General features: G+C 54.1%; 1 protein-coding gene across 7 annotated transcripts; it reads left to right on the top strand.

The window, feature by feature from the left end:
• Positions 1-828: 828 nt before the first annotated feature.
• Positions 829-18,229, top strand: Ppp1r16a (protein phosphatase 1 regulatory subunit 16A). 7 transcript variants are annotated; one of them, XM_027951819.3, is made up of 13 exons: positions 829-913; positions 12,301-12,575; positions 12,953-13,235; positions 13,415-13,546; positions 14,454-14,524; positions 14,595-14,740; positions 16,143-16,246; positions 16,315-16,439; positions 16,537-16,662; positions 16,744-16,819; positions 16,898-17,027; positions 17,183-17,348; positions 17,633-18,229. In XM_027951819.3, the coding sequence occupies exons 3-13, from the start codon at positions 12,977-12,979 to the stop codon at positions 18,005-18,007; spliced, it is 1,710 nt and encodes a 569-aa protein (XP_027807620.2). In that variant the 5' UTR covers positions 829-913; positions 12,301-12,575; positions 12,953-12,976; the 3' UTR covers positions 18,008-18,229. The 7 variants fall into 7 exon arrangements, with proteins under 7 accessions (XP_027807620.2, XP_027807609.2, XP_071458134.1 ...); XM_027951808.3 differs by having other exon boundaries at positions 12,950-13,235; XM_071602034.1 differs by adding an exon at positions 3,774-3,843 and having other exon boundaries at positions 849-913; positions 12,301-13,235.
• Positions 18,230-18,257: the final 28 nt, after the last annotated feature.

The following is an 18,257-nucleotide window of genomic DNA, read 5'->3' as shown; positions in this document are numbered from 1 at the left end:
AATGGTTGACCTGCAGCATACAATGGGTATGAGGTGCCAAAGGCAAAAGACAGGAGTCATGAGTGCACTGGAGGAGGGACTGGGGCGGAGGTGGGAGATGAACGTGGGGCACCACACTGCTCCAGCCACCCTCTGGTGGTGCTCTTTCTCACTACCAGACTCTCCCTTCAGACAGCATCTGGCTTTCTCTAGACTCCTATCACCTTGGCACTCTCGGGGCTCTCTCCTCTCTTCAGTTCCAGGACTCTCACTGAGGGGTCCTTGTGTCTCAGGAGGGTAAACACCTATGGACTCTTAGCTCTACTTGACAAGGACGTTCTCTCTAAAAGTCTGAGGGTGTTCTCCACTGGTCCTCCCTTGCTGCTAGGGTAAAGTGCTCCTTCTAGCTGCTCTTCTCTGACACACACACCTCTCTCTCTCTCTCTGTGTCTCTCTCTCTCGGGCCCCCAGCTACCACAAGAGCTGCTGCTGCCCATTCCTCCGGGCAGTCCGGCCCTGCCGTTTTGGCACGCGCTCTTCACTCCGCCCACCAAGGCTCTGCTTTGATCGACAGACTCCTACTACCCTTTCTTCAAAGCCTAGCACGAATAGACGACCACCTCTCCGGATCATTTGGCCACTTGTCCTTCCCACCCACCCGAAATCAGGGGACGTTCGCGCTACCGCGGCGCCCACCAGCGCAGAGGAAAGGCGCCGCCAGCTGCGTGAACTCCCCGGGCCCCGCCTCGGGCAGCGTGACTCCACCCCCCGGCTCCCACGGGGCACTGCGACTTCCGCTCGGGACCTGGCAGACCGGAAGTGTCGCGTTGCCATGGCGAGGCCGGCGCGGGGCCCGCCCCCGCGGCGCTGAAGGAGCGCGGGGCCGCCTGGCCCGCCGCGGGGCCGGACTGAGTGCGCAGCCTGCGGGCCGAAGGTGACTCGGGGCGGCGCGGGGAGGGCGGCGAAGCTCGGGAGGGCCGGTGCGGAGGAGGCGGGCCGCCGCGGAGCGCCTCTGCGGCCCCGATCGGGCAGCGATTGCCAAGGGTCCGGAGAGGCTTCCGGAAGGGCCGCTCGCGGAGGCCACCAGTAGGCGTGTCCCATTTGTCCAAATGGCAGGTGTGGTTCTTGCAGCCTGCTGGTCATGTAGGCAGTACCTATCTAGGTCTGAATTTCAGATGTGGACATTAGGGCCACAGAAAAGAGACTTGTCCACTCTCGGTGCGGGCTTTGGAGTCAGGGGAAAGGAGAAATTGGAGCCACTCAGGGATTCAAGGGACCTCACTTTTAGGCGGGACTGTGGGCGACGCTTCGCGAATTGGGGTCAGGCGTGAAGTACTAATCAACCCGTGAAAAGTGCTTAAGCTGATTTCGCCTCTGGCTGAACCAGACCGAAAGCTCAGGGCCTGGTGGGGTTGATTTCCACCGGTTCAACGAGAAGAGGTGTGTATGGAGTTATCCCAGGCGCAAGGGAGCCAGAGCAAAACTAGCCCTCCTTTCTTCCTGGTCCTTGTTTGGCATGCAGGCGGAGGCCAGGGTACCACGGCGTTCTCTCAGGCTCAGCAGTGACACCTCCTGGGGGTCTTTGCTCCCCAGGTGTTTCCTGGAAGGACTAGGGTTTTCCTGAAAGATTCCTCTTGTCTGTGGCAGCCTGGTATCCAGAGTCCCCAATGAACCAACTTGGGGAACTCCAGCATGAAACTGAGTGGTCTTAGGGGCTGGTGACTGCCCAAACCTGCACAAACCTTGGCTGCTCCGTGTTTGTCACTGTGATGGACAGCTTTGAGAGGCCAGCTGCCTGACCCTGTTCCAAGTCTTCCCATCACGTTCAGTGCTGTGATGGACAAGCTTTAAGGAGGTCCGTTTTTCTCCTGATATCTGGGCTGGGTTTTCCCCTAATTAGCTGAGGCCCACCTCCTGTATCTTGAATAGCCTTCCTGGTATCCTCCCTCACCAGCTCAGGGTAGGCCTGAACTTTGCTTTCCACCGAGGGTTGTCTTGGCTGGCAGGCCCCAAGAGAGGGGGCTCTGTGTCTTTGGGCTCAACTTTGGGTTCTGTGTTTTAGGGATTTCTGAATCTCTGGTTTGTATCAATATCTGGTTACTTGTATGTCTCCATTGCATGGAGCTTAGGAACTTCAGTCTTAGGCATCCCAACAGACTGTTTCAGCCCCTAGATTCCACACCTGCTCAGCCCCACCCCAGTGCCTATGCCACATCTACCCCTTGGCCAAGAGAAGACATCTGGGTGGCAGTTGAAGGCTCTTCTCTCACCTCTAGGCTTTCTTGGAACTACCTCCTCGATGTGCCTGGCATGTTGGTGTGCACAGCTGAGTGAACCTTTCCTTGTCCCATCCCGTGTCCCATTCTGTTGGTACCCCCAATGCTGGCACATGCAGTGGCTGTTCTCCTGTTTGTCCACCAGTTATTGAGTGCTTCCTGTAAGTCAGGCATTGGCTGAGCTCTGAGGATACAGCAGGGAAGCCAACAGTAAGCGGCATGTCAGAAATTAAAATGTGTTGACAATGAGGTGACCATAGAAGACTGCTGAGGAAGACATTAGACTTGATCTGAGATGCCAGAAGGAGCCAGTGATCCTAAGATTTGGTAGGAGAACTTTCCAGATAGAAGCAATAGCTTCCATAAGGTGGGGTGAGGTTGACAGTAGGCAAGCCTATTCTGTAACTATCTCGGGTTTGACTTTATCACCAAGCCACATCTCCAACTCCAATCCTTTTAAACTTTGTCCATGCTCATAGATGTGTGTGTCCTGGTAGTTCACGGTGGTTTTAATTTGTACTTTTCTAAGTTTGAAGGGTGTTGAGCATCTTTTCATGTGCTTTATTTGTATGTGGTGCTGAGAATCGAACCCAGCGCCTCACAAGTGTCAGGCAAGTGCTTTACCACTGAGCCACAGTCCCAGCTCCTTGGCTGTATATCTTATTTCATGAAGTGTCTGTTCAAATCTTTTGCCTGGAAAAATGACTTGTAGGCCCCTTGTGTGAAGGTACATGCTTGTAATCCCAGTGATTTAGGAGGCTGAGGCAGTAGGATCAAAAGTTTGAAGCCAGTCGCAGTGGTGCATGCCTGTAATCCCAGAAACTCGGGAGGCTGAGGTAGGAGGATGAGAGTTCGAAGCCAGCCTCAGCAGATTAGCGAGGAACTCAGCAACTCAGCGAGACCCTGTCTCTAAATAAAATATATAAAAGGTCTGGGGATGTGGCTCAGTAGTTAAGCGCCCCTGGGTATCAAAAAAAGAAAAAAAAGTTTGAGGCCAGCCTGAGCAATTTAGTGAGACCTTGTCTCAAAATAAAAAATAAAAAAGGGCTGGGAATGTAGAACATGCCTGGGTTCAAACCCCAGTATGAGGTATGTAGGGGGAGAGACAATTAGAAAAATGATTTGTCTTAATAATTTTTTTTGGTGATACTACAGATTGAACTCAGGTCCTTATACATGCTAGGCAAGCTCTCTGCCACTGAGCTGCAACCCCAGCCCATTTATTTTAAGACAGGATCTTAGTAAGTTGCTCAGGCTGGCCTTGAGCCACTTGTGTTTGTGGGACTACAGGTGGCTATTGGGCTACACTCTCAGTCCAGCTGGTTCCTAGTTTCCTTCCTTCTTTTCTTTTCCTTATTATTTTCTTTTACAGTACCGGGAATTGAACCCAGAGACACTCTACCACTGAGCTGCATCCCCAGCCCTTGTTTTTTATTTTTATTATTTTTTTTTAAAGAGAGAGAGAGAGAGAGAGAGAGAGAGAGAGAGAGAGAGAATTTTTTAATATTTATTTTTCAGTTCTTGGCGGACACAACATCTTTGTTTGTATGTGGTGCTGAGGATCGAACCCGGACCGCACGCATGCCAGGTGAGCGTGCTACCACTTGAGCCATATCCCCAGCCCTTTTATTTTTATTTAAAAAAATTTTTTTGGTACTGGTGATTGAACTCAAGGGCACTCGAACACTGAGCCGCATACCTAGCCCTATTTTTTTTTTTTTTTTTTTTTGAGAGAGAGAGAGAGAGAGAAATTTTTTTAATATTTATTTTTTAGTTTTCTGCGGATGCAACATCTTTGTTTGTATGTGGTGTTGAGGATCGAACCCGGGCCACACGCATTCCGGGCGAGCGCGCTACTGCTTGAGCTACATCCCCAGCCCCTATTTTTTTTTTTTAACACTTTAAAAAAAATTTTTTTTTTATAGCTTTGTTTTATTTTACTTATGTGGTGCTGAGGATCGAACCTAGGGCCCTGCATGTGCGAGGCGAGCACTCTACCGCTGAGCCATAACCCCAGCACCCCCAGCCCTATTTTGTATTTTATTTAGAGATAGGGTCTCACTGAGTTGCTTTAGCACTTTGCTGTTGCTGAGGCTGGCTTTGAACTGGAGACCCTCCTGCCTCAGTCTCCCTAGCTACTGGGATTATAGGCAGCTGCCCCTGTGCCTGGCTGTCTTTACTCTTTTTTGAAGTACTTTTACTTGGGGTTTCTCTATGTTGCCCAGGCTGGCCCTAAACTCCTGGGCTCAAAGTATCCTCTTGCCTCAGCCTCCCAAGCTGCTAGGATTACAGGCATACACTACCACGCCTGGCCAGTGTCCCAACTTCTGCACCCCACTAAGAATGTTGGGGTTCAGAGGAATCTGCTTGTGTGCATGTCTGTCTCTGTCTCTGTATATGTGCATATATGTATATATATGTGTGTGTGTATATTTTAGTTGTTGATGGACCTTTGTTTATTAATTTATATGTGGTGCTGAAAATCAAACCCACTGCCTCACTCATGCTAGGCAAGTGCTCTACCACTGAGCCACAACCTCAGCCTGGAATCTGCTCTTTTACACATCACAGGTCCCCTTTGTCATGTTCCTGATTTTTTAAAACTTTGTCATCCTATGTATTGTGTCCCTCTATGATTTCTTTTCCCAGTGACCTTGGGGGATATCTCTGCTCTGCCAGCCCCGACCTTTCTTCCATCCAGTTTATAGGAATTTGCTGAGTAATTGTGAACTGTCTTCCCTGGGATGTCCCCCTTGTTCTTGCCTTGTTTGGATGGGGTCTCAGACAATGTGGGCATTGTTGGTCATCTAGACTCCACAGGTCTCCTGTTCTAAGTCTGGGATATTCAAATACCTCTTGTGTCCACAGCTCCCAGGCCTGAACCATAAGCAGCAGCCCTGCTGCCAGATAGATGTCTTGACTGCTGCCCTATCTTGACTAGGCTCATTCTCTGAGGGGGAGTAAGTTTTGAGCCAGAGCAAACCCAGGGTTATAACGCTGTCCCCTTCAAAGCTCACTTTTGTGATTTTGGTTTTCTCACTGTCGTACTTGGCAGACCTTAGTTTCCAGATCTATATAGTGCGGGTCCCATGGGGCATTAGAGCCCCAAGGCTGAATGAGGCTGCTCAGTGGAGTGGTGCCTGTGGCCCTGGCTTCTACTAAATTTGTTTTGCAGGGGCTGCTGGAAGTCTTCCCTGTCTTGTTGTCTTTCTGGGAAGCTTGGCTTTTATCTTCAGTGCTCATTGAGTCTCTTTTTAAATGCAGATGTCTCTGGCTGCCTATCTGCTTTCATTTGGGCATGTCTTCTGACACTTTTCTGTGAGTTTATTAGATGTGTTTTGGAGTCATGTGGCAAAAGGAAAGGAAAATGAGAAGGGAGATTTAGAGCCTGCCCTGACTTCTGGGGAGATCCCCCCCCCCCAGATTCTCCATTGCTGACAGATGCTGCTGCTAGAGCTCACAATGAGTCTGGTCAGACCCCCATGTGTTTCACGCATAGCTCTACCCCCAGGCCGGAGTGGGCTAGGAGAATGGCGTGCATAGATGTATGGATGGCGTGGGTCCTCCTTCCTCACAGGGTGGTCAGCAGACAGTTGTTACTGAGCTAAATAACATTTCATTTTGTAGATCAAAAATAGTGGAAGCCCAGTGTGGTGGCTTAGCGTGTAATCCCAGCTACTTAGAAGGCTAACAGAGAATCACAAGTTCAAGGCCAGCCTGGGCAACTCCGCAAGACTCTTTCTCAGAATGGGGGGTGGGGAGAAGTGCTGGGGGTGTAACTCAGTGGTAGAGCACCTCTGGGTTCAGTCCCCAGTCCTGCCAAAATAGTGGAAGGTTTCTATTTCATACTGTTCTGCTAAGTGTCATGCCAAGAGTACATGAGAAGCATCGGGAAAGGTGGGGAGGCTTTCTGAGGTGTTGGTGGTACAGAGGGGGTGGAACCTGGGGCCTTGAACACTTGGGATCTTCCTGCCTCCACCTCCTCAGTAGCTGGCATGGGCCTCCTCACCTGGCTGCCTCCTTTTGATCTGTGTGTGTTAATTATTTAGGGAGGTGAATAGCAATCTTATCTCAGGACTTGTGCCCTCTCTCCTTGGGCACAAGGAGCCCTTTGCTGCTATGCTGACCTGAGTGACCTGAGTGACTTTGTCACTCTCTTTGTGTTTTTGCCCAATTGATCATCTGTCTTTTTTTTTATTATTTATTTTTTGGTTAGACACAATACCTTTATTTTGTTTATTTTTATTAATTTTTATGTGGTGTTGAGGATCGAACCCAGGGCCTCGCGCATGCTAGGCGAGCGCTCTACTGCTGAGCCACAGCCCCAGCCTTGATCATCTGTCTTTTGACCTTGTAGGATTTTTTTGTTTTGCTTTTTTAATATAAACTTTGAAAATTTAATTGGATTTATAAGTTTCTGGGTTTTGTGGCAAGCTTAGGAAGGTTTCCCACTGTGCTGGGACCACAGAACGTTTTCCTTTTTGTCCTTCTTGTACTCCTGTGGCTTTGCTTCTCTCAACATCATGTGTGTGCTCTCTGGAGTTCATTTTGGTGTGAGAAGTGAGGAGGGCCCTGCTGTTTCCCAGTAAGTAAGTGCTTCTTCCTGTGGCACTTCATACCTAGAGTCCTTCCCTGTGCGGCCCAGTGGACCTCTGGTGGCTCTGTGGGCTCTGAGGGGCTCTCCCTGCTGCCCTGAGGACCACCTAGGCTCTGTGCACTCCTTTCTAGATGCAAGTCCTCCTACTCGGGACCATTCCATCTGCACTTCCTGGCCTTTTCTCACTGTGGCTGCCCATTGCTCCCCAGTCTTGCCTTTTATCATCTCCCTGGACTGTCCTCATGTCCATTCCTTGCCCCATACCTTTCCTCTTCATCCTCTGGCATAATCTGGTCATGTCATGCATTCATCTGAGAGCCTTCTTGGTTCCCACAGCTGGTGGACAGAATGCTGTACTGTCCACGCAGCCACCGAGCGGCCTTGGTTCCCCTGCATCCATACCCTTTGCGTAGCACACAGCACATGTTCTTTCTCCTCCTGGCCCTGACCTTGTCCCTGTGCAGTGGCTCTGTAGCTCTGCTTCCCGAGGGTGGTCTTCACGTGGTCCAAGTGCAGCAGTAGAGAAGTCCTTTCTTCCATGCCCTGTCCCCACTCATTCATTTCTTGTTTTACTTTTTCATGTTTCTTATGCATAGATAAGTGTACAGGCTGGGGTGATGGCTTAGTGGCAGAGTGCTTGCCTAGCACTGGGTGTGAGGCCCTGGGTTTGATCCTCAGCACCACATAAAAAGAAATAAATAAAATAACGGTATTGTATCCATCTACAACTAAAAAAAAAAAAAAATAGATAAGTGTACTTGTGTGTGTGTGTGTGTGTGTGTGTGTGTGTGTGGTGTGGTGCTGTACCACTAAGCTACATCCTCAACATTCTTTTCGTGTGTGTGTGTGTGTGGGGGGGTAACAGAGGGTTGAACCCAAGAGCAATTGACCACTGAGCCACATCCCCAGCCCTATTTTATATTTTATTTAGATTAGAGACAGGGTCTCACCGAGTTTCTTAGCGCCTCGCTTTTGCTGAGGCTGGCTTTGAACTCACAATCCTCCTGCCTCAGCCTCCTGAGCTGCTGGAATTATAGGCGTGCACCACCTTGCCTGATGCCAGCACTCTTTTTTTTTTTTAATATTTTAAATTTGTAGATGTACACGATACCTTTATTTTATTTATTTATTTTTACATGGTGTTGAAGATCGAACCTAGTGCCCTCACATGTGCTAGGCAAGCACTCTACCACTGAGCCACAACCTAGCCCTCGATGCCAGTACTCTTTATTCTTATTTTGAGATAGGATCTTGCTAAGTTTAATGAGGCTGGCTTTGAACTTGCTGTCTTTCTGCCTCAGCCCTGAGTTGCTGGGATTAGTGGTGTGTTTCACCATGCCTGGCTTCCAATAAGAGTTTATTTAATTAATCCCCTTTGATAGACATTTAGTTGCTTTTCTGTGTTTTATGTCATAAATTCTGCTGCATTGAGTGGCCAGATGGCACTTCAGGTACTTCACAATGAACACAAGGAATACCCCAGTGATGAGCCCTGGGGATGGCCTGCACTGCCTCCTACATCCACAGTGATCAGAGTGACCATTTGTCCTTCACTGCGTGGGGCTGCCCATGGCCTCAGGGTACAGGCCTTTGAGCGTAGAGCTGCCTCCTATGGGTCCTCCTCCCCAGTGGCTAAGCAGGCTTCATGTGGTTCGCTGAGACCCCCAGGCACAGTTCTCGTGGCATTCTGCCGGCCCCTGCACCTGGTGCCCACATGTTGCAGCCCCTCTCCCAAGGCACTGCATTCTGCCTCTTGTTGACAGATGCACGCTATAGACATTGTTCTACAGAATGGCTCCATGTCATTGACTGTTTTTTTCGTACTGGGGATTGAATCTAGGGGTGCTCTACCAATGAATTACATCCCAGCCCTTTTTATTTTTTATTTTGAGACAGTGTCTCGCTAAGTTGCTGAGGCTGGCCTTGAGGTTACGATCTTCCTATCTCAACCTCTTGAGTCGCTGGGATTACAGGTGTGCTCTACTGTGCCTAGCCATGATTTACTTTTCCCAGAATGATGGGCGTCTAGGGAGTCTCCCATTTTTTTGCCATGATAGATATTGGTACAAACAATCTGAACTCTTCTGGTTGTGAGTTACGGGAACCAGTTGCAACAAGCACAAGCATCACAGAAATGTAAAGTCCCCCAGAATCGGACTGAAGGAGGCAGGCCAGGATGCCAGGCTAGCCATGTTGCTTCCTGGGACTCCTGTACTGGCTGCCCGGTGCTCTCTGCTGCCCACTGTGTGTATGCTTTCCCCCGTGGTATACAGCCACAGCAGGAGGACTCTCTTCCTGCCTCCCTGACACTATCCTGCCCCTCTGCCTGATTTGCTTTCGGGCTTCGGAGGGTGCTCCCAGAAGGGCTGTCAGAGGGGACATTTCAGGCCTGGGGCTGCACTAGCACCCTTGAGGTGCACCTGTATGCACCCTGAGAACAGGAGCCTGTAACAAGTGCCCCAGCTCTTCCCCTTCTTGGCATTTCTCTGTAGCTCCTAGTGTCTTCTTTCCTTCTGTGAACAGAGTGCACCGCCACCTGCCTCGTCCCTGTCTCTGGACAAATAAGGTGACTTGTGCTTCATAGCCATCAGACTCTGGACTCTCACTGTACAGTGGGGTCTTGAGGTGGGTGTGTGAGACGCTGTGCTGGAGCAGCTAACAGGGCAGCTCTGGGTTAGGCGTGGGGATGATGGCGAGGACCTGCTGGAGGAAGGCTGTGGCTGGGGGCAGGGTGGGGTGGTGCTGAGGGTATCAGGCCAGGGAAGTCAGTCATCCTAGAACCGTTGGAGCCTGGGCTGGATCTGGGTGCTGCCTTGATGCTGCCCCATGGTGCTCTCTGCAGTCTAGGGGTGGCTCAGTGGTGGGAGGCTGAGCGGTGGGGATGGGGCCAATATCCATCTGGGAGGCTACTCCCCACGGGGTTCCACTCTTCTGTGCAGCTTGCCTGGGCTTGGAGCTGAGAACTAGAATAAGTCAACCAGATTATCTGTTTGACATTCCGGGGAGGCTTGGAGACGATCTGTGCTGTGGTGGCCATTTGTTGGGCTTGCCCACTGTGAGGTTGGCCTCTGGAGGACGGATAGGCAGGCAGCATCTGGGGAACTAGGGCACTGGAGTGGATAGCTTTACTGGGTGGAGGTGGGTGCTGGACACCCCTGAAAGGCGACTGTCTGGGGTGGGTGCCTGCACGGTGGGCCTGGGCCTCCCTGGGCTCTCTGGGCACGTCCTTTCAGAGGAAGGAGTCCAGCAGGGTAGGGACTGACCCTAGCTCAGGTGGGGACTGTGCTCAGTCAGCCTCCAGCAGAGAGCTCAGCAAGGTGGGTGCATCCAGGGTGGGGACTGTTTTGGGGAGCCATATGGGGAAAGACAGAGCATCCCATGCTCACTCTTTTCATAGCAGCCAGAGGGTTCATGCTGCACCCTGAGGGGGCCTCAGAATGAGAACATTAAAAGTCAGCTGTGTTCCATTTGAAAAATGGTTGTTGCCAGCATGGTGGCCACACCTGTGATCCCAGCTGCTCAGGAGGCTGAGCACAAGGATTTCAAGTTCCAGGTCAGTCTGGGCAATTTAGCAAGTCGTATTAAAAAAAAAAAAAAAAATAAAAAAAAAAATATATATATATATATATATATACACACACACACATACATATACACACAAATAAATATGTAAATATTTATTTACTTATTTATTTAAAGGATTGGGGTATAGCTCAGTGTTAGAGAGCCCCTGGGTTCAGTCCCTAGTCCAATATACACACACACAAGAGAAAGTGGTTGCTGTCCTCAGATTATTTTTCTTCTGTAGGACAAAAGCATCAGATATCTCTATATCAGCCAGGCTTGGTGGCACATGCCTGTGATCCCAGCGGCTTGGTAGGCTGAGGCAGGAGAATTGCAATTTCAAAGCCAGCCTCAGCAACTTAGTGAAGCCCTAAGTAATTTAGCAAGATTTTGTCTCAAAATAAAACATGGAAAGGGCTGGGGATGTGGCTCAGTGGTTAAGCACCCCTGGGTTCAATTTTGCCAGTGCAAAAAAATATATATATACATATATCTTTCTACCCAGTGATGGGGTGGGTGTGGCTATTTGATCAGGTGGTCTTGGATCATTTTCTTTACCTTCATTGGACAGAGATGGGGCAGGCAGGGCAGTGGGCCTCCCTCTTTGCTGTGACCTCTTGGGGCAGACTGGGGCCACTTCCCTGACAGAATCCTGATGACAGAGAGATGCAGGTCCCACCTTGTCAGCCCTGTTGGGGAGGAGGGTATCTACCATGGGTGGCAGCAGGGAGGACTCTGTCACATGGCAGGGTCTGGAATCCTTGTCCTTATGCTGGAGGAGCTAGCAGGGTACCTGCAGAACCCAGCCTGGTTGTCTTGAGTAGGGATGATGGACCTGAGAGGGTGACAGCAGGACTGGGGAGTCTGGGCAGGGTGTTGGGCTGGTTTACGTCAGCCCTGGCCCTAGCAGTCTGCAGAGGTGGCCAACTTTGGAGCAGGCTGCTCACAGCAGAGTTCTGTTGGGAAACCTCTTGACCTACGGAGAGCACACCAGTCCAGGGCTAAGGGCCCTACTGGTTCTGCCCCTAGGAAACTCAGACCAAGCTCACAGGGGCTAACTCTACCAGGTCAGACCTGTCAGAAGGGACCTGGCCAGCCTAGCGGCATCTGGCGCGGCAGTCCCCTTCAAGGCAAAAGGGGTGTTTGTTGAGACCCTTGGCTAGGGGAGAATGGGGTTAGTGTCTAGGTTGCCGAGAGGCCTGGCTGTGTGGAGAATAGGATTCTGGGTCACCATCTCTGGGCAGTGTGTGACTGTTCCTTCTGAGGAACAGAGCAGTGGGTGACCATAGCTTGTGAGGAAAGGGGCCAAGATGGGCACTCCCGCAAGGTTGTACCTCTCAGCTTACAGCCTAAGCTGTTTGCCTGTTGGTCCCTGTAGACCTCAAGGCAGGTCGGTCACCTGTGCCTGTAACCATACAGCCCAGGTTCCCAGGATGGTTGGAGTGTTGGCCGGCCCGGTCAGGGAGGCTGGCAAGGAGCAGGAGCATTTGGTAGAGTGAGGGGCTGGGGAGCTGATCACTGGCCAAGATCAAGGAGGCAGGGCGTGAACCCAGGGACTCAGGGGCAAACTTTGCCCCACACAGCACACAGGGATGGCTGGCTGGCTGGTTATGGGCAGTGCTCCTGGCTCTGCTCCCAGCGGTGTACCTGGGCATCCCCTTCTGCAGAGGGTGGGTAGGGAGCCTGAGGTGCCCTTCATTCTGCCTTTCCTAAGTGTGAGAGCTGAGCAGCCCCCCAAGGATTATTGCCCTGCACTGTGTTCCACAGGTAGAAGGTGGGCCCCACACAAGGCAGGACCCCAGGGTGGCTGGGAGTGGTCTCACCAGAGCCTCTCTGCCCCACCCTCTGAGCTGGCCTTGATGTGCTTCCTTATTTGCTCTTCAGGTGTATGTGGCTGCCAAAAGGGGAGGCTCCCCTGAAGACACACTGACAGGCGCCTTGTGTCCTCTGTACCCTGGCTGCCTAGGGCTGACCTTATGTGGCCCACCTCATTGGTCCTGCTGTGCCGACTGGAGCACCATCAGGAGGGTGCAGGCAGGGCCCGGCCATGACTGCTCCTTGACCCCAGCCAGGCTCCTGAGGCCTAGAAAGAGCAGAAGCTCCAAGGGGCTCTCAGGGCCCGCTGTGGACTGGCCCTGCCCTCCCTCTCCCTTGGCAAGGTACCAGGAAGCTAGAGCTTTGTTATCTGGGTAATTAGCTTCAGACCCTGGACTGAGTCCGGCCAGGTCTTAGGGCTACGTCCCACAATAGGTGTACCCTGATCTCAAAAGGGAAGTGAGGTGCTGCCTGTCTAGAGACCCTGCTATCTGAGCAACCAAGGGGCCAGGCCTGCGTGGGACCAGCTGTGGTATCCTTACACGCCCTTCCTGCTTGGGCTGTGCCCCTCAGGGCTGCCTGGGCCTGATCACAGCCTCGCCAGGGGCCAAGGGCACAAGCCTCAGGAAGGGAATGCCCTCAAAGGTGTCAGTCCAGCCAGCTGCTCTGCCACTCAAGCCTGGTCTGACCCCCATCCCCTGCACTGTGGTACCCCAAGCAGCCCTGTGGGTAGACACCCCCGACCATGGCTGAGCACCTGGAACTACTGGCAGAGATGCCCATGGTGGGCAAGATGAGCACCCAGGAGCGGCTGAAGCATGCCCAGAAGCGGCGTGCCCAGCAGGTGAAGATCTGGGCCCAGGCTGAGAAGGAGGCCCAGGCCAAAAAAGGCAAGTGGAAGCAGCTGCAGAAGGAGGCAGCTGGCCGAGGGCCCCCGAAGCAAGTTGTCTTCCCTCCCAGCGTTGTCCTTCTGGAAGCTGCTGCCCGAAATGACCTGGAAGAAGGTGAGTGTACTTGTCCCAGGGTGGTACACAATGGCACTCCCATCCATGTGGGTGTGGCCTCATCGTGTGTTGGGCTCTGGGCTGGGCCTGTGCCCGTCCAGCACTCTTGGGCTTTAGCCACAGGGCAACCAGGGTCTCTTGTTAGGACAACCCACACTGAGACAGCTCTTCTTCAGCAGAGGCCTCATGCAAAAGGTCCTGCTGTGAGGCAGGCCAGTTGAGAGAGTACCAGGCTGCAGGGGGCGCCCATCAGGGCCTGCAGAAGCATCCAGTGTATGGAGCTGAGCAGGCGACAACTCTCACCGCCTCTTGTAAGGATGCTAGGCTGTGGGTGAGCGCCCTGGCCTCTGCCGGCTGTTCCCTGAGTCCCACCTCTGCAGAGTAGGGTGGTAATACATACTTCCAGTTGCAAAGAGTAGGGCAAGCTGACCCAGAGCCCACACGGCTGACCCCTCTCGCAGCTGCCCTCAGTGTTCCCTTTGACTCCTTCCTTACCATTGGAGCCTTCCCAGCCTGATGACAGCCTGACCTTTCTGCAAGCCCCTCTTCCTCTCCATGCCTCGTATTTGTAACCCACTGAGTACAAGGCTCTGGAGTCTGGGGAGGAGACCTCTTGATTTTTCTTAAGGGCTCTTCCTGTCTCTTTTGGGGGCAGAGGTGAGGAGGAGTGGGCAGTGACTGTGCAGGAGCCCTCCTGAGACCTGGAGGCTGGGAGGGGACCTGTAGAGAAGGGTGCTATGTGTGCCACAGGCCTAACCACAAGGAGCTGTGTCTTACTGCTGCATGGCCAGAGAGGACCCCAGGGACCTTGGCAAGAGCGTGGTCTGAGATAGGATTTCTGAAGGGGAGCAAGGGCAGGGACAGGCACTGGTTGAGGGGCTGGGCTCAACATCAGGAAGATCAGAGGAGTGTAAGCCCCTACGCTGGGAGCTTAGGGTGGAATCACCGGCAAGCTGTCTCACAGGAGGGCCGGTTCTGCCGTCTTAGGGGTTGGGTGTCATGATAGGAGAGGGGCTGGTGCTGCTGTGTGTGTGGCCTATTTGGGGCAGACAGACACCCCAGGCTCCTTGAGTCTGCATGCTTCCTGCCATCTATACCAGTCTTCTTCTCCCTTCCCTGATCCCTGGGCATCAGCATCATGGGCCCAGGTGGCCTTGGGCCAGGGATGGCGTAGGCCAGTCAAGGCCTCACCCAGACGTCACCACCCCCTTCTTACAGTCCGCCAGCTCCTCAGGAGTGGAGTCAGCCCCGACCTGGCCAATGAGGATGGGCTGACAGCACTGCACCAGGTCAGCCTGTGTGCGGGTGGGCAGGGCAGGGGCTGGCAGGGCTCAGGCCACTCAGGCTGTGTGTTTGCAGTGCTGCATTGATGATTTCCGAGAGATGGTGCAACAGCTCCTGGAGGCTGGGGCTGACGTCAATGCCCGTGACAGCGAGTGCTGGACCCCCCTGCATGCTGCAGCCACCTGTGGCCACCTGCACCTGGTGGAGCTTCTCATTGCCCGGTAGTGTCCATTGGGCCTTTATCATGGAGGGGCTTTCTCACAGATGGCAGCTCGTGTGGCTATTCTGTGAAGCTGGTCAGGTCCTGGCTTCCTGTGTCCTCACCTCTGTCCATCCTGCTTGAGACCCCTGGGGGATAGTTTGGGCCCACCTGGTAGGCTGGACCACCAGCTCTGGATGGAGGGCCTTCTCATGGTCTCCCCTGAGAAATGCCATTCTGGTTAGGGTTGAGGGTAGAACTAATAAGGAGGTAAGGGGAGCAGAGAGGCCAGGTGGGTCTCGGAGGGTGTGCGTGGGTATAGGTGAGGACTTTTCTCCAACAGGAAGGAAGGTGGAGTGGGGAGTGGTGGTAAGCCCTGTAACTCCAGCTACTTGGGAGGCTGCGACAGGAGGATCTCAAGTTCAAGGCCAGCCTGGGCAACTTAGATCTTATCTCAAAGATTTAAAAAAAAATGTTTTGGTGGTATTGGGGATTAAACTCAGGATCTCATGCTAGGCAGTCATTCTACCACTAAGCTATATCCCCAGCCCTTTAAAGTAAAAAAATAAAAAATATAAAAGTAAAAATTAATAAAAGGACTGAGGATGTAGCTCAGCTTTTGCCAAGGGTGGACGTGGCTTTCGGTTCAATCCCTAGTTACACACACACACACACACACACACACACAAATAAATAAATAAATAAATAGGACTGGGGATTTTACTTAGTGTTAAAGCACACCTGGGCTCAGTCCCCAGTACTGGGGGATGGGAGGAGGATGGAGCAGAGGAGGTTAGTGGCTTCCTCAGGTTCAGGAGCCTGTCCTTCCTCCCCCAATCCTGGGCCTCTCCAGTAGATCAGAGATCCTCGTGTGGGTGACTGGCTGTTGCCATCACACATAAGTGCCTCCTCTGAGTAGAGCAGTAGCCATGCAGCAAACAGGCCCCCAGGCTCCCCTTGGAGCTGGTGACAGGCTGCAGGTGGGTTCCAAACCTTAGGCAGCCCCTCTGTGTCCTTTGCTCCCCTCAGCTCCCCTTCCCCCAGGCCTGCTTCCCCTGATCTGTGGGCTCAAAATCAGCAACTGCTTGGCTTTCTTGCTTCACTTCTCCCTGGGGTCCCCAGAGTGCTGCGTACCTCCTGCAGGTGTACCCTGTATTTATGGGGGACAGATGGGTGCCTTGGGCCTTGAAGCCCAGATGGGTAGACTGCAGGATGGCCTGTCTGCCTGAGGAACAAGATCCAGAGCTGAGGGGCTGCCAGATGAGCCCAGAGGCTTCCTCTCCCAACAGCAGCTAGAACCTACGTGTCCTCCCCATGTCTGCCGGCACTTCCTGAAGGCAGCCCGAGGCTGGGGGCTTCTGCTCAGGGAGGACTTGCTGAAAGGGGCCTGGGCAGCCGGCAGCTGTCACCCGTCCTCCCTGCAGGGGTGCTGACCTCCTGGCAGTCAACACTGATGGGAACATGCCTTATGACCTGTGTGAGGATGAGCAGACACTGGACTGCCTGGAGACTGCCATGGCCAGCAGGGGTGAGTGTGCTGTGCCTGCCTGCTCGGGTGGGCCTGGCCATTCCGTCTCTGAGCCTGCTGCCCCACAGGCATCACCCAGGACAGCATTGAGGAGGCGCGGGCCGTGCCGGAGCTGCTCATGCTGAAGGACCTCCAGAGCCTTCTGCATGTTGGGGCCGACCTCAATGCCCCGCTGGACCATGGAGCCACACTGGTGAGGACTTGGCCACGTGGAGGGGGTCTCTTGAGGGGCTGGGGGCTTGTTGGGTGGGTGTGGGACTGGGATTCAGGGCGGGGTGGCCTGCCTGCAGCTGCACATGGCCGCCGCCAGTGGGTTCAGCGAGGCAGCTGCCCTGCTGCTGGAGCATGGAGCCAGCCTGAGTGCCAAGGACCTCGAGGGCTGGGAGCCGCTGCACGCTGCCGCCTACTGGGGACAGGTGAGTGTGCTCAGGAGCAGATGCTGAGCGGGCCCTGGGCTGCGGCTCAAGCCCTCAGCGGCCCCCCCGGTTGGCCTGCAGGTGCACCTGGTGGAGCTGCTTGTGGCAAACGGGGCCGACCTGAATGGGAGATCCCTGACGGATGAGACACCCCTTGGTGAGCTCCAGGGCTGCCTCCACCTGGGGGAAGGGACAGGCAGGGAGGGCCCCTGTGACGCTTGCGGTCATCTCTCAGATGTCTGTGGTGATGAGGAGGTGCGGGCCAGGCTGCTGGAGCTGAAGCAGAAGCAGGATGCACTCTTGCGAGCCCAGGGCCGTCAGCGCTCCCTGCTGCGCCGCCGCGCCTCCAGCGCAGGCAGCCGCGGGTGAGCCCCCCCACAGTCCATCCCCAGCCCCCACCCCGGCTGTGCCTCGGGATGGATGGCATGTCAGCCTGCAGGTGGAGCGGCCAGCACAACTAGGCCGGGTCTGAGGGACAGCTGGTGTCCCCTCTCACCTCCACCTCACCCCGGCCTTCCAGGAAAGTGGTGAGGCGAGTCAGCCTGACCCAGCGCACCGACCTGTACCGCCAGGAGCATGCCCAGGAGGCCATCGTGTGGCAGCAGCCACCACCCCCAAGTCCAGAGCCGCTGGAGGAGGACGAGGACCACCAGACAGACGCAGAGCTCTGGCTGCCACCCCCAGAGGTGAGAGTCCTGGCCTGGTGCTACCCACCTTCCACGTGGCCTTGGCATTGGTCCTAGGCTGTGACCTGGCATCAGTATGTGATTTCCCATTCACATTGGTCCAGTGTGGAGCTGGGAGGACCAGTGACCTTGTGCTCCTAGGTGGGCCATGCTCCTCAGGGCTGGGCTGTTGTCCCCCTGCCCCTCACGGTTGCTCTTCTACAACCTTGTAGCCTAGATCCTGAGGCCAGGGCAAGTAAGAGGAGCTGCCTCCTGACAGCCTTGGGCCCTGATTCTGCCCACAGGAAGATGACCCTGAGGCGGCCAGGTCCCACAATGGCCGAGTAGGGGGCCCCCCAGGGCCGCACCTGTACTCCAAGCGGCTGGACCGGAGTGTGTCGTACCAGCTGAGCCCTGTGGAGAGTACCACCCCAGACACCCTTGTCCGGGACAAGGCCCACCACACCTTGGCCGAACTCAAACGCCAGCGGGCTGCTGCCAAGCTCCTGCGACCACAGCCTGAGGGGCCTGAGGCCCCTGAGTCTGGCCTGTCTGCTGACCCCGTGTCCTCCCAGCCGGACTGCGGCTTCGGGGCAGGCGGGGACCCACCCCTGCTCAAGCTCACAGCCCCATCCGAGGAGGCCCCGATGGAGAAGAGGCCATGCTGCTTGCTCATGTGAGGGGCTGTACCCATTTCCAGGCCAGCCCGAGGCTTGCCCTGGAGGCCCACTCAGGGTGTGCCCTGGAACTGCAGGTGGGCAGACACCAGAGTCTTCCCCAGCTTCTACCCCTCAGGACAGTGGACTCTCTGTGGGGATGGACTTTAGGCAGAGCCGTATCTGCAGGCATCTGCTGCAGAGTGTTTGTCCTGTGACGCTTGATAAAGGGGTGTTTCTCCTCAAGCCTTCCAGTGTCTCCGCTGGGGAGGGG

This window comes from Marmota flaviventris, chromosome 15 (genome assembly GCF_047511675.1).
Source record: "Marmota flaviventris isolate mMarFla1 chromosome 15, mMarFla1.hap1, whole genome shotgun sequence".
NCBI lineage: Eukaryota > Metazoa > Chordata > Mammalia > Rodentia > Sciuridae > Marmota > Marmota flaviventris.
This window is presented reverse-complemented; position numbering and strand designations above follow the sequence as displayed.